Source organism: Lactuca serriola, chromosome 7 (assembly GCF_051521515.1).
Source record: "Lactuca serriola cultivar US96UC23 chromosome 7, Lser_US96UC23_V15, whole genome shotgun sequence".
NCBI lineage: Eukaryota > Viridiplantae > Streptophyta > Magnoliopsida > Asterales > Asteraceae > Lactuca > Lactuca serriola.
Window position 1 is genome coordinate 24,235,328 of NC_136414.1, and position 15,988 is coordinate 24,251,315.

The 15,988-nt window shown below is 36.6% G+C and overlaps 2 protein-coding genes across 2 annotated transcripts; one reads left to right on the top strand and one right to left on the bottom strand.

Annotated features, from left to right (window-relative positions):
* Positions 1–3,423: 3,423 nt before the first annotated feature.
* On the top strand, positions 3,424–4,173 carry LOC145063801 (antimicrobial ginkbilobin-2-like protein). Its single transcript, XM_079011383.1, has one exon. It carries the CDS (start codon positions 3,424–3,426, stop codon positions 4,171–4,173), a length of 750 nt encoding a protein of 249 aa, XP_078867509.1.
* Positions 4,174–4,643: 470 nt separating this feature from the next.
* On the bottom strand, positions 4,644–7,165 carry LOC145063508 (kinesin-like protein KIN-14C). The gene is made up of 9 exons (XM_079011106.1): positions 6,919–7,165; positions 6,255–6,500; positions 6,004–6,148; positions 5,825–5,934; positions 5,601–5,720; positions 5,464–5,520; positions 5,147–5,383; positions 4,972–5,046; positions 4,644–4,873 (listed from the first exon to the last, which is right to left on the bottom strand). Exons 1-9 carry the CDS (start codon positions 6,967–6,969, stop codon positions 4,841–4,843), a joined length of 1,074 nt encoding a protein of 357 aa, XP_078867232.1. The 5' UTR covers positions 6,970–7,165; the 3' UTR covers positions 4,644–4,840.
* Positions 7,166–15,988: the final 8,823 nt, after the last annotated feature.

The window sequence follows — 15,988 nt, forward strand, 5'->3', positions numbered from 1 at the left end:
CTATAAAATATTATATAAATATCTTGGACTAAAAAATTCTCAAGCAAAAATCCATATTCCATGCAAGAACTCGGCTTGTGACTTTTCCCTTTCTACCCTTCGGCCCAAAACACAATTAAAGGGTAAAATCTCTTAACTATCATTACCTCCTTCCAAAAGGACTAAACTTTGCCTCCTTAAGGACCAAAACCTTACACAATCGACTTCTAGTTCATGGCTCATAAATGACAAGAAACATGATGTAATAATTCTCCCCCACTTAAATTAGATTTCGTCCTCGAAATCAGCTCTCGCTTCTACTTAACAATGGAACCCTTAACCGAAAACCCACATATTTGATCGGCTCTAAACCACCTCGTCTAATCGTCTTCATGATAATCCTTCACATAACTGCACCATCGCGACGAGAACCAACCGGAAAACAGAACCCCTTACTATTTACTGTTGTTGAAACCTCCACTCAAAAACAAGGTTACTCCCAACGCGAGTCTCATCTATATAACCGCTGTAGAGAATCATGTACAACGCTAGGATATTCCACAACTTCATAGCTATAAGACCAAACTTCTAGTGTGAACCACAAAGTCGCGGATTCTCAAAACTACAATCATCAAATCAACTATATCAATATGCTTCCCGAGAACGAGAACCCATCAGATCTAAACTTTAGAACCCATATTCCAGGACTGATATTCATTCATTCTTTGAACCTACCCCTTGCCCTTGACTAAGAACACCACCAAACACGCGGAATGAAGTACTCAAAACACATCGATTGCAAATTTCAACCAATTCCAAATCCATAAGATGTATCAAAAACCTTAAATAAATCCTTGACTCCATGACACACCATTACCAACCGCTACTCCTACGAGCAAAGCTGATCAATCCAAGAATTTTAACATTGCATCCAACCCTTATCAGCTGGGGTGTACCCTCACTTGGCAAATCACTCGATGCATTCACAATGAACTTCATGACTCGATACTCCGTAACCTATACCCAACCTTGGTAACCAAACCCCTAATAACATCTCACGAATAAACAAGATTTATAATGCAAACACTCGGCAAGAGACTTTCTGATGCACGACTGATACTCCCAACAACCCTTAACTGCTCACTTTATCCAAACTAGCTGGTTCGTGAGTCTCCAGACTTCCAACAATGCACCAACACCGAAAGTACCACATATAGAAGAAATAAACAATCACGATCACTAGGCCCACAGCCTATGTCTGGAAGGCTCCCAATATTACATTGATCTTATCGACATTCCATCATTCGCCTGGAAACTCACGACCAGCACCACGCAGCCTAAAGATACTTAACCTCATTCAACTGCCTTGCATGAACCCAATCAACGTCCTTCTCAATGCTAACTGAACGCAACAATGTTATACTCTTTTACCACGCACAATTTCTTTCACAGTACAAGCTGCTACCAACGCAAAATCCGATGAAAACATGGTCGCGTGTTTTAAGATATCTAATTTATATACATTGTATCCGTATTAGTAGTATATAACTAAGTTTTCTCACAAACAATCACGTGTTTTAAGATATTTTTAATTAAAATATGAATATTTGAAAAAAAAAGAGTGTTTTGCCGCATCATGGTTATTACTATGCGGATTTTTCTTGGAACGATAAGTGTTCTTTCATAATTAATTTAATGTTATTAATATTTTTTGTTGTACGCCTTAAAGGCATCAAACATACGATAATGAGTTTTTATATTAACTTCGTATAAATATAATTATTTCAAAGTTAATAATAGTGATATGATTATTTTATCAGTATTTAATAAGGTTTTTTTGTTACAAATGTTATAGTAGACATTGTAGTATTTTTATGTTATTAAAAATTGTAGTATTTATGTTTTTCATATATTTGTTATTCATTAAATACATAAACTAACATACAATTTATATACAATTTACAGGCCTTAAAATGGTCAATAAAATCATCAAATATTTATTTTTTATACTATTTGTTATTCGTTATATGCATAAACCAATATATGTTTTATATACATTTATTAACATTGTTTTTTCATTTATAAATATTAAATCACAATTTATAGAATTAAAAGAAGGGTTAAATAATTGTGTGGATGTGTGTGTTTTCCGTTAAAAAAAACTATATAAATATATTCTTGTGCAACGTACGATGATTAAAAACTATATAAATATATTCGTCAGTTTTGAGGATAAGAGGGATAATATACTTGCAATTTAATCTTATTTGTATTGTAATTTTTTGTCTATTTCCTTGTTATTTCTATTTACTAGGTGTGTGACCCTTATATTATACGGGTTGATTAAAACAAAATGTTAATATAAATGATTAAATGGAAAATTTATTTGAATTTGAAATTTGAGATAACTGAAAATTATGAGAAAAAAAACATGCAAAAAATAAATAAATTAAAATTATGTGTTTAGTTATCAAATTTACGTACTAAACGGGTAAATTATAACAAAATGCTAAACATAAAGGTTTAAACTGTAAATTTATTTAAAATTGAAATTAAAATTTAGAATTTGAAATTTGAAATTAATAGTCATTATGGTAGGTTTAATTTATGGAAGTTAAATTAATGATATATTGGAAATAAAAAATAAAGTAAATGACAAGTGGAAAATAAATATATCTCAAAATTATGACAAAATGACATGTGGCCAATTGAATGAGAGAATGACATGTGGCAAAACCATTCTTATTTATTAGGGTAGATAAGTAAGTCATTTTTTTAATCTCAATACTAGACGTACAAAACAAAAAATATAGTATATGTGACTAACTTAATTGTACTCTCACGATTTTCCAAATATTTTTTCTAATTATTCTTTTTTACTTTTAATAATAGTGTGTTATGATTTTTCATAAGTAACAACACCAAAATTGCTACAAGATGTTCTCTAAAAATAATCAAATTTTATTTTAAGAACTAGAAATGTAGTTATACCTTAATGAATGTGATCATCCTATCCTTATTGACACCAAACTATCTAAAGTTAATCAGTCTTGAGACGTTGATCTGGTCTCCCGGAAAAGGATAAACGTCATTAGTAGAGCTTGCTTGTATATAAGGAGAAAGTAGGATATATGAAAGTTCCACATATTTTTTTTAAGGTGAAAGTAGGACATATGACATTTTCCCATGTACACGTTTTGTAAATGCATAGGTTTTTTTTCGGATTATTCTAAAACACGACGACTATATCTCGACATAAAATTCCACATATGTAGTTAATATAAAAATGCGCCTTTATTTTAATACTACAATGTTTTACTATTTATTATCTTATCATAAAAAAATATAAAATCCTTCGACTTATGCTATGAATTAGTCATTTGACCATGTCCAAAACTTGGTTATTAATAGGCCAAAGTCTAAGAACAAAACACCAATTCAAAGATGGAGAAGTTTATGCTATGCACATTAATGTTGTTTGTTATGACAAGGTTTGTTCATGTAAACGGTAAAATTCTCTATTTGGGTTCTAAATGCTCACAAACAAGGAACACAACTGGTAATTATATCACCATCTACCAAGCTAACCTTAAAACCCTTTTAGATTCCCTAGCCAACAACTCACCTCTTCAAGGAGGATTCATGAATACCACCATCGGAACTGGTTCTAATCAAGTTTATGGTCTTGCATGGTGTCGAGCAGATGTTTCTCCTACCACATGCTCCAAGTGTTTGAACGAAACCATTCGTGTACCTCTAAGAGATTGTCCCGATAGCAAAGGCTTGGTGATATGGTCGAGTTTGTGTAGTTTAAGGTTCTCAAACGAGAGTTTCTTTGGTGAACTTTGGAACAGGTCTTCGTCATCCGGCTATGGTAGACACACACTTGATGAAGCTTCAATGTTTTCAAGAGGGTTTTCGATGATGCAAGCATTAGGAAGAAATGTTTCTAATCAAGCATTGATGTTTGATACTGGTGTTATTGATGTTGGGAATGATGGGAAGAGATACGGGTTGGGTCAGTGTAGTCGTGATTTGAGCAAGTTTGATTGTGAAAAGTGTTTGGAGAAGCTTCTAGTGATTTATCAAAGGTTTGTATTGAATCGGACTGGATGGGAGATGTTGGGAGTGAGTTGTGGCTTGTGGTATGATGATGTTAAGTTCTATGACAACGATTCAGGGTTGACTACTTGAGTCAGACACCAATCGGCTCCGGTATGAGTATTTTAATTTTACATCTGACTTTTAAAAACTTAATTACAGAGTAATTAATAAAATATTAATTGATTAATGTGATGTTGGAGATGGAGAAAGGTTGTGCAAAGGAGATTATGTGATCTTGGCTTTTGTAGCATTTCTTTTATTCCATTGGATTGCATGACATAGAATCTTACTATATATATATGACTTATATCTTCATCTTAATAATTATGGTTTGGATTGAAATGCAAATAGTCACAAATAGGTATATAAACTATCTGTATTTTTCACATAAAAAGGTATCATCAGAATGTAAGAAACTCAAACTTTATGATCACAAAATACACTTATTTATAGTTTTGTAAAAGAAAAAAATAGTTTGTTAGTTGTTAAACCATTTACGACATTCACCCAAATCAAAAACCATGTTCCATGGTGTTTGCAAATACAATAACCAAAATTAAGAACCTAAGAAAATTGATAATTTTTATTTTACCAACAAAAGATTAACGCAATAGAGAAAAGTCAAACCCACTATTCAAAAATATCGAGCAAGGTCAAAATCTGGATACCTTCAAGCTAAAGTTGTTATTTTTTAAACGGAATTTATTTCCAATCTACACAAAATCTGGCTACTTAAGAAAAGTCAAACATACCTCTGTTATTGATACATTATGTTCTTCCCTTTTAGCTCCTGAAATTATAAAAATAACAAATATTAAAACCCAAATGAACATTGAATTATTTGTCTAGACCAATTTTTTTTTTTAAATGAAGAGGATGTAAATGTACCTTTATTTTTTTATTTGCAGCATCTAACTGAAGTTGGAGCACAGATATTTGCTCTCTTTGAGAGGAACAAGTCTTCTATAAAACAAAGAGGGAATGGAAAAATGTTTAACATATTGGCACCTCATTATAATAGAAAGATGAGAAATTAACGTGTTAATGAAAAGACTAAACTAACCTCCATAGCAATCGATTTTAACCTTAATATACTACACTCAGCAGCAGCAGTGTGCCCTGTTTTTTCTCTTTCTCTTTCCTTTTCTCTGTATCTATATCTTACAATTTCAGAACCTAACTCCTGTAATTGTGACAGGTGGCGTTCACGATCTTCCCTTAGTTGAGTCAATTCATCTCTGAGGATAGCCACCTCTTTTACAGCCATTTCTTTTTGTTTCACTGCATCATCTCGTGAATCCTTTGATAATAACACAGGGTCAAATTGGGAACAAAGTAGTAAAATGTACTTTCAGCCAAAGTAATAGATGAAAGACTTACTTTAGCAGAAGTGAGTTCATTTTGCAACCTCTTATACATATTTTCTTGTGTTTTCACCTGAAACAGATGATTTGAAATCAAAAAACTACATTTTGTAGTTTTACTTCTGTAAATGTTGATTCTCTTATTTATATTACCTTCTCATTAGCAATCGATGCATTCTGTTCAGCCTTTAAAAGCTTCTCCTTTAGAGAATCTTGATTCTTTTCTAAAGCCATCCTAGCTTCTTTTTCTTTATTGTGAAAATCAATGGCATTCTAGTAATTAATACATGAGATTTGAGATAAGATCATAAGAATAAGAAACAAACGAGATATGATTGATAACACAGAGTTGTTAGACTTTGTATCATAAGGCTTACTAGCTTCTGTGACTCTTCATTTGCCAAACTTTTTTTTAAAGTAGATATATTGTTTTCCAATTTGATAATAGATGAGTTCAAATCTTCCTCCTTAAGTTTCATTGCAGCCTCTGTAAACAGATAAAAAAGACTGTTGAGATGAAGTTGTTTCTTATATATTGAAGTTACTTTACTTTTACCAGTTTCCACACGTTTTCTTTCTGAAGAATCCAGCAATGTACGCAAGTGATCCTTTTCTTTAACAAGATCTTCAAGATTCTCTTGAAACCATTTTATACAAACCTTGAGCTGTTTAATATACTCTCTCATCCACTCATGTTTTCCCTGAAATATAAAAGATGAATTGATGTTATACCATAAGTAAACGAAATGCAGCTCAATATGCAATAGGAACAGAAATCAAGCATAAGATAACATAAGAAAGTCATACCTTTGAATCAAACTTGTTCCCTTTAAACTTGTCATTCAATAGCACATCGACCTCCTCCTCCTTTGTAGATTCAACAATTTCCCACTCAGAAACCTGAGTTTCAGAGGGTGCTACAGTAACATCCTTTTGATTGTTTCTTGAGGCAAGTGATTGACTGCATCCACTTGCAGTTGTTGAGGCCATCATCCAACCAATGTCAATTTCCCTAAGCTTATCAATAAAAGCATCATCGATAGCTTGATTATTCTGCAAGTACATTACGAGATCAAGTCAGTAACTGTTAACAAAAACCCTAAATAGAATCTATGAAACATAACCATGATTAATTCAAAAACGTTGTTGAACAACAATAGATTCTTATCAAGTATTCATCACTGATAGATTGCTAGAAAACATCCAAGAGATGAAACGAGATTTGCGCAAATATAAATCGACTTGTATGTATGATCAAAACAATCCGGATATAATCAACGTCGGTGGACATGAAATCAGAGCTAAACAAACAAGAATATAGCGAGCACACGATATCCAAAACAGACTATCAATGACAATAAAAACAGAGAAAACGATCAAGCAACAAATACGCAAGTTATACACGAATACAAAAGCACATATTTCACGGTCACCGAGCATGATTTCAAATTTAGATTAATCAGAAACTTACATTCACAGGACTGCGAGGATCAGACGGCTTGTTTTGGTTCCGAGAATTCATTATTTGAATATGGAGAGCTTTGTGTGAAATTGCACCAAATTTGAAGTGAATTAAATGTAAACGATGTGTTACTGTCTATCTCCGATATCGTATCTCTCCCTAAATTTTGGAAATTTGAATCGAGGATAATCATCCAACTCGGCTAAAAGTAATCTTCTATAATTTCTTCCTTGTCCACATACTAACCCAATTCAACACAATTTTTAGAATACATTAACAATTTAAGTTACACTTTAGGAAATGTATAAAAACCTTCGGTTGCATTTGGGTACCCAAAAATAGTTTTTATTTTTCGTTTTTCTTTTTATCTTTTCAGTTTATTTTTTCTATTTTTATTTTTTATTGAAAAATTTAAAAAACGCGTTTAGCTAAAACTTATTCATTTTTCATTTTTAGTTTTAGAAAATTAAAAATATGTTTAGATTTGTATTTTTCTATCGTTTTTATTTTTTGAAAACGGTAGTGGTGGTAGGGTGGAGGAGGCGGTGGTAACGGGTCAGCGGCGTTGGTGGTGATGACAGGCCATGGTGGTGGCGGCAGTAATTTTGGAAGTGGTCGTGATGGTGGCAGCGGTGGTGTTGGTGTTGGTGATGAGGTAGTGGTGGTGGTGATGGTGATGGTAGGTCGGTGATTGTGGTAGTGGTATTGGGTGGGTGTGTTTGTGTGTGTGGGTGTATGTGTATGTGTTTGTGGGGGTGGGTAGGTGTTTGTGCGTGTTTATGGGTGTGTGTGTGTGTGTGTGTTTGTGTTTGTGGGGCCGGGGGTGGGGGTGGGGGTGGGAGGGTGGGTTTGTGTGTGTGTGTTCGTGGGGGTGGGGTGAGGGTAAGGATGGGTGTGTGTGTGTTAGGGGGTGTGGGGGTGTATGTGTGTTCATTGGGGTGGGGATAGGTGTGAGTATGTGTGTGTTTGTGGGGGTAGGTGTATGGATGGGGTGGGTTGGCGGTAAGTATGTGTGTGGGTGTGGGTGTGTGTGTTCGTGGGGGTGGGGGTGGGGGGGGGGGGGGGGGTAGGGATGGGTGTGTTTTGGGGGAGGGGGTTATTTGTGTGCGTGTGTGTGTGTGTTCGTGGGGGTTAGGATGTGTGTGTGTATGTATGTGTTTGTAAGGGTGGGTGTTTGCGTATGTGTGGGTGTGGGTGTATATGTAAGGGTGGGGTAGGTTTGGGAGTTGGTGAGTGTGGGTGTGGATAGGTAGGGGTGTGGTGGGTTGGGGTGTTAAGGTGGGGGTAGGTAGAGGTGGATGGAGTGGGAGTAGGCGTGTGTTTATATTTTAGAATTAGAAAATATGGAAAACAATGATTATCAATTTTCCAAAAATTTCCAACTTCTTTGGACTTTTAGAAAACGGAAAATTTTCATTTTCCATGAAAATTTTTAAAAAAATAGATGAACTAAACGCGTTTTTAAAAAAAATATTTAAAAAAATCAGAAAACGGCTCATTTTTTCGCAACTAAACGCAACCTTAAATTTTTAAGTTCTTATCAATTTTACCCAAAGTTATATTTTAGGTGCATTAATACCTCAAATTTGTAGACTTTGTTCATATTTGCCATTTATTTGGTTTTCAGGTGACTTCATGCTTAGGTGTCACTGACGTGTGGCTGCCACATCAACATGTTTTGTCCATATCTATAAAATGGAAGGGTAAGGAAGAAAACATAGGATCCGAGATTCGAACCCACGGCCTCACATTCTCCATGACAATTGCATTACCATCGATTTGGTTAATGTATTTGTAAGAAATTATATATAATATATATAAACTATAATATTTTATTTTTGTTGTTGTTATTACTTATTACTATAAATACGATCAAAACTCCGACAAGCATCTTCAATGAGACCAAAACTCCGATGACCATCTCCAGCGAGACCAAAACGACACCACACCATCGTTAGTGAGACCAAAACCCTAAAGCCACGGTCGTCCTGAAGACAAACCTACCACAATGCCCTGAAAGCCACCATCGGATGCCACCTCCGCCACTCAAAAACCACCACCACTACCATCAACCATCGCCAAATAGATCTAGTTCAGGAAGGCGATGAAAAAGAAGATTTAGCCAAGAAGGGAGGAAGACGGGGTAGATGGTGACGATAATGGAATGGAGAGAAGCGGCGAAGTGGCTATTGTCGGCGATTCATGTGTTTTTCAGTGGTTTTCTTCAACAATCTTGGCTTTCTTCAACAATCTGGTGGTTTCAATGGTGGGGGAATGACTTCCAGAGGTTCTAAGGGTGAAGTTGTAGGAGATTCTTAGTGATGGAAGAGGAAAATTTCAGATATGCCGATGGTGGTTGTCGATGGTTTTGGTGTCGCATGAGTACAAGTGTTATCGGTCGTAGATATGTTAGAGGTGTAATTGAGAGATGGAGAGGAAAAGAGTGTCTTGGTTCCAGCTCTATAGAATATATTTAATTTCAAAGAAATATATTCAAATAAACTAATTTTGCTTGGTGGTAAGGAAGCTACCATGGATAATGTGAGGTTGTGAGTTTGAATATCGAATCCCACTTTTTCTTCCTCAACCCTTTCATTTTGCAGATGTGGACAAAACATGTTGGTGTGGCAACCAAACGTCATCTCCACGTCAGCTAATACCGACACATAAGCACAAAGTCACCTAGGAACCGGATAAATGGGAAATATGAACAAAAGTCTACAAATTTGAGGCATTAACGCACCTAAAATACGAACTTTGGTAAACCCGACAAAAACTTGAAAACGTAAGGGTTTTTTTGGCATTTTCCCTTTATTAAATAGGAATAATGCCATAAAAATCCTTAAGTTGGCAAAAAAATAATTGTTTTATTTTAAAACGAATTTTATGTACTTTAAAGTCGGATATTCACTCGATTTTTTGTATTTATGACATTTAGCAGGTTTCTAACCTTTTAACCGGTTAACCTAACCAAATAAAAATCCTATTGAAATGGTCAACACTGTTATATTACCCCCCCCCCTCCCTCTTTTTCCCTCAATCAAGTGCAATACCACAGTTCTCGTACACTCGAGTACACTCGAATGACAACATCAAAAACAAAATCAAGTGTCGGTGGAGTTTCAAGATGCAAGAATATGTGTTATGTACAACGTATAATCCATTCCAGGGTTTTGTGGTTTTCCCAATTATCAAGTAAATATGTTATATTGATGTCTCCCACCATCACCCTTTCTTCAGGTAAAAGTTTTTTTATTTTGTAAGAACCTGAAGGTGAAGGTGAAGGTGATTGTTGTTTTATTTCAAAGGGAGAATTTCGTTTACACCCTTGTTAAACGTCAAAATATCATATATCTCCGACCTAACTTCAAAATATCATATTTACTCTTATTAAGCTATCAAAATATCAAATTCACCCAAATCCTATTTGTTAACATTTTTTAAGCATTTTTTTATTTTAAAATCATTATTATTGAAAAAAAAAAAACTAAATGGACCATATTGTCCCTCCCTTCTAAATTACAGGAACCACTTTGGATGTCCAACCGCATGCTTATGTATCAACTTAAAAACTACATAAGGCGATATGAATAATACAAATGACAATAAAACAGAGAGTTGAAGAATCTCTATTTCATAACGTACCAAAGGGACAAGATATGTCACCATATAAAACTTTGACTCTGTAACATGATTCTATTTTGGAATTTATCTTTCTGTTGTTTCAAAGTTCAATCAGTACTTGTATCACTCAACTGATGGAAGATCAATGAATTCTTTAATCCCCAAAACCCTTTTGTATCTTATTCATTGGTGAGATAACCATAATTAGTGATCAATAAAAGTTATGTAGGTCATTTGACACCATATAACCATACTAACCTTATGTATCTTTCATGTTTGAACTTCATATCCAAATTCCTATGTAATGAAGCCTCTGAAATTATGAAGATGTTATCAATGTACCTAATCAACAAACAACTAATACTTAGAACCAAGAAATAGAAACCAAATAATTGATTATTAAATGTATGGGGTATCAATGTACCTGCGAATTACTTGTATGTGTATACATCACTTGAAAAGAAAATCACTCATTTTAAAATTTTATAAAACTCCTCAATAATTACATTCATCACTTATTAACTGCTAGTTGATCAAAAAATCTACCAAGCAATTAGATGTAATCAGTAATAGTGACGTAGGTAATATAAAACTCCTTAATTGTTGTGTATAGCCGATTGAAAGAAGGAAGATGGAAAGGGAGTTGTGAACGAAGGCGTCGATGATTGTCTGCTACTACTGCTTATAATCGATTGAAAGAAGGAATATTGAAGTGAAGGACAATGGTGATTGATTACGCTCCTGTTACCGGTTAATTTAAATATCAAAAGGAAGACGACGTGATATACATCAAATTGTGGTTCTTTTAATTTAGAAGGGTAGGGATAATATAGACCATTTAGGTCTTTTTTTAATAATAATAATTTTAAAATATAAAAAAAATGATTAAAAACTGTAAAAAACAAAAAATTAGGCGAATTTGAAATTTTGATAACTTGAAAAGGGTAAATATGATATTTTGAATTTAAGTCGGGTAAATATGATATTTTCACGTTTAATGAGGGTATATACGATATTCTCCCTATTTCAAATAAGTTATTGATGAAGAAGAATTTAGGCCTTTTAAACAAGCAACTACGCCACCCAAAGTAGAGAGAGACGTTGACTTTGTGGAGTTTGACTGTAGGCATGCTAGTGGCTATATTGTTTTGTCTTGTTTTAGTGATGATAAAGATGTAATTTAGTTGTAATCTTCAATAAATTGAAGTGTCTGTTTCCTCCATTGTTAGTTTGTACTTTATGATGGATTCTATTGAATTTCTAACCAAATATTTTTTATTGGTAATAAAGTTGTTTATATTTAACTTGTTTGAATGGTTATGATCTAAATGCTTAGGACACTAGTATTCTATGAATGGTAGTGTAGTAAACTGGAAGTACATTGCCTATTTATTAAATGGTAATCTGTAATTATATAAGGGGAATACATGTCATATGTCCTAACCAAAGTACATTGCTTATTTACTACAAGATCAACACCAACACAATAGAAATGAAAGAAACAAAACATAAACTATAATAAACACATTGATCATAACATAATAAAAGGGGGGTACATTGCATAAGGTTTGTTTACATATCCCTAATATGTAGCAGTCATCCAATTGTACCCAAAAGCCAAAAATAAATAAATAAATAAATAAAAACTTTATGAAAAGGAAACCTAGATGGTAACATAAAATAAATGGATGTATATTGTATTCAGTGAATATTTGACCTCCAACCTAATGTGCATCAATACTGATAGAAAAAATCATACTGATAGAATTTTGTTGTTTCATCTATTTGCATTACTTCAATCAAATTTTGATGGTGATACTTAAGGTTTTGGATGAAACAGATCCACCAATTTGGGAGTTTGCTTTCTTGTTAATATCAGGAATGTTGAAGAATCGGGTAAAAATTTAATTTTTCATTTCGTATTGTTATAGTTTAAGTTTTTTTATCACACAATTTTATTTTTTTCACCCACTAGTTTCTCTAGAAATATGTCATGGGAGATTCTATTGAGATTGTAGTTGAAAATTTATCGCATCTTACTAAAGATACAATCCCAAAAGTAAGTTTTATCATCAAAATTTTAGTTGTTTTGATGAAAATTGCTATTTATATTGTATTAACTAAATACATGTATCAAATGAAGTAGAATGTGGCTTAAATGTTGTTGTTTTCTCTCAATATGATCCATTTACATGTTTAAGAGTAAGTTATTACACATATTGCAAAATGAATCTTTTTCCTTACATTTTCACCTTTTGTATGTTGGCTTGTAGGTTTCTATCGTGTTATTAGTTCCTAGATATGAGATAACTCTTGTTGTGTGTATAAACAATTTAACCAAGGTAAATTTGTAACACCGAAAAAAATTAAACAATTTTTCGCATTTTCAAAACACATTTTCCAAACACATTTATTAATAAAATGTCATTGTATCATATCCTTGTTTCACAAAACATCCACCAAGATCGAAATACATAAAATCCCATGTGTGTGTGTACGAATCATGTCGGCGCCTTCCCGCGGTCATCACGGGTACCTGAAACACATAACACGTAACACTGTAAGCATAAAGCTTAGTGAGTTCCCCAAAATACCATTCTAACATGTATTAGCCACTTGAGGCTATAACTCTGTTGACCCTCTGGTCAATGTGTCTCAGTGGGACCCTCCAACCCCAACTCTCTGTGGGCCCTCTGGCCCTAACCCTATGGACCCAAAGGTCCTAACTCTATGGACCCACTGGTCCTACTCTGTAACTCTGAATCATGCATATCACATATCACAATAATCACAACACATAAATAACATGCAAATACACTGGCACATAACTCTAAAATACACTGTCACATAACTCTGTTACCACGCTAGGTAAAGTATAGTGAGAAGACTCACCTCTGGTATCTCGGTAAATCTCTATCTCGGTAAACGCTGGCCTAGCCTCCGCCTCTAAGTGTAGCCCCTTTCTCTGTAGATCTCATATCCAAAATGGCACTTCAAGCTTTAGCTTCCAAGAGCTCATTTCCTTCTTCTTCACTAAGTCACCAAAACACAATTAGCTCCAACAACACTCACACACACTAAGGACGATGGGAGGCTCTCTCTTAGGGTTTCACTCACTGATATGGAGGCTGAGAAATGAGCCTTAGCACCCTTTAAATAGTGCACAAGACGGATTAGGGTTTTTGCTCCTGAGCCGGGTACGCCCAGCGTACTTTGGTGACTCCGCGTCCAAACTAAGCGCAAGAGTACGCGCAGCGTACCCCTCTGGTACGCCCAACGTACTCACTTGCTAGTTTCCCTCCATTCAAGGACTAATCATGACCAGTTGACAAAGAATAAGGGTGAAAGAAATGCACCTGAATCTCGGGGTGTTACAATTCTCCCCCACTAGAACCAGACTTCGCCCCCGAAGTCTCATTCCTCGAACAACTTTGTATGCTGCCCTCGCATCTCCGACTCTGACTCCCAAGTCATCTCGGACCCCTTCCGATGTTGCCACTGAACCAAAACCAAAGGCACTTCCTTGTTCCTCAAAACCTTGATCTTCCGATCCCTGATCGCCACCGGTCTCTCAGCATAATTCAAGCTCGCATCCACCTGAATATCCTCCAATGGCACCACTACGTACTCATCGGCTATACATTTCCGCAACTGCGACACGTGGAAAGTGTCATGAATCTGCCCCAACTCCTCAGGTAGCTCCAAACGATATGCTACCCTGCCCACCCTCGCGATCACTCTAAACGGACCAATATACCGGGGCCCTAGCTTGCCTCTCTTCCTGAACCGGATCACTCCTTTCCAAGGAGATACCTTCAGGAGCACAAAATCTCCGACCTGAAACTCAAGCTCGGACTGACGCCTATCCGCATAACTCTTCTGGCGACTCTGAGCAGTCAACAACCTCTGTCTGACCTGTTGAATCTGCTCCGTCGTCTGAAGTACTATCTCCGTACTACCCATCACACGTTTCCCTACCTCTCCCCAGCAAATGGGAGTCCGACACCTCCTCCCATACAACAGCTCAAAAGGCGGCATACCGATGCTCGAATGATGGCTGTTGTTATAGGAAAACTCTGCCAAAGGTAGGTACGTGTCCCAACTCCCTCAGAAGTACAATACACATGCCCGAAGCATGTCCTCGAGCGTCTGAATCGTCCGCTCGCTCGGCCCGTCAGTCTGTGGGTGGTATGCGGTACTAAAATGCAGCCTCGTACCCAATTCCTCATGAAATTTCTTCCAGAATCTGGAAGTGAAACGCACATCTCGATCTGAGATGATCGAGATCGGTACTCCATGTCGCGATATCACCTCTCTCACGTACAACTCTGCCAACCTCTCAGCGGAAGAGCTCTCACTGATAGCAAGGAAGTGGGCGCTCTTCGTCAACATGTCCATAATCACCCAAATTGCATCGACTCCCCTAGCAGTCCTCGGCAATTTGGTGATAAAATCCATGGTAATCTGTTCCCACTTCCACTCGGGAACCTCCAACGGCTACAACTTACCATGCGGTCTCTGGTGCTCGACCTTAACCTTACGACAGGTTAAGCACCTCTCAACAAACCACGCGACATCCCTCTTCATATAGGGCCACCAATACTCTCTCTTCAGGTCCAAATACATCTTAGTGGCCCCAGGATGGATCGAGAACTTCGATCGATGAGCCTCTTCCATCAAAATGGTACGCGTCCCGCCCACAAATGGTACCTAGATACGACCCTGGAATGTCATAAGCCCCCGGCTATCGGTAACGAACTCCGATACCAACCCGACAACTCGTTCTCTCTTCTGGTCGCTCTCCGCCCTTCGGCTCAATGCATCGGCTACAACATTAGCCTTACCCGGGTGGTATAGGATCTCGCAGTCATAATCCTTTACCACATCCAACCATCTCCTTTGTCGCATATTCAGGTTGGGCTGATCCATCAAGTACTTCAAGCTCTTGTGGTTCGTGTATATGGTACACCGAACCCCATACAGATAATGATGTCAGATCTTGAGGGCGAACACCACTGCCCCCAACTCTAGATCGTGGGTGGGATACCTCGTCTCATGAGGCTTCAGCTGCCTCGATGCGTATACTATCACATGCCCTCTCTGCATCAGTACCGCTCCCATCCCCGATATCGACGCGTCACAACACACCACAAAGTCCTGCACCCCCTCCGGAAGGGCTAAAACTGGGGCTTCGCACAGTCTCTGGCGAAGTGTCTCGAAGGAGGCCTGCTGCTCTGGGCCCCATGAAAAAGCAACACCCTTCCGGGTCAACCTGGTGAGTGGCACGACGATCTTGGAGAAATCCCTGATAAATCTCCGATAATAGCCTGTCAGCCCTAAGAAACTCCTGATCTCGGTGGGTGACCTCGGCACCTCCCAACTCATCACTGCCTCAATCTTGGCCGGGTCGACCAATATCCCTTTATGGTTAACGAGATGCCCTAGGAACTGGACC

What these genes read in the sequence shown, in the direction of transcription:
- LOC145063508 (XM_079011106.1), bottom strand. Translation starts at nt 6,969, where the DNA reads ATGAATTCTCGGAACCAAAACAAGCCGTCTGATCCTCGCAGTCCTGTG. An exon ending in GGAACAAGTTTGATTCAAAG is followed by an intron (nt 6,149 to 6,254) that starts GTATGACTTTCT and finishes TTTATATTTCAG; the next exon opens with GGAAAACATGAGTGGATGAG. An exon ending in CTGCAAATAAAAAAATAAAG is followed by an intron (nt 4,874 to 4,971) that starts GTACATTTACAT and finishes TTATAATTTCAG; the next exon opens with GAGCTAAAAGGGAAGAACAT.
- LOC145063801 (XM_079011383.1), top strand. Translation starts at nt 3,424, where the DNA reads ATGGAGAAGTTTATGCTATGCACATTAATGTTGTTTGTTATGACAAGG.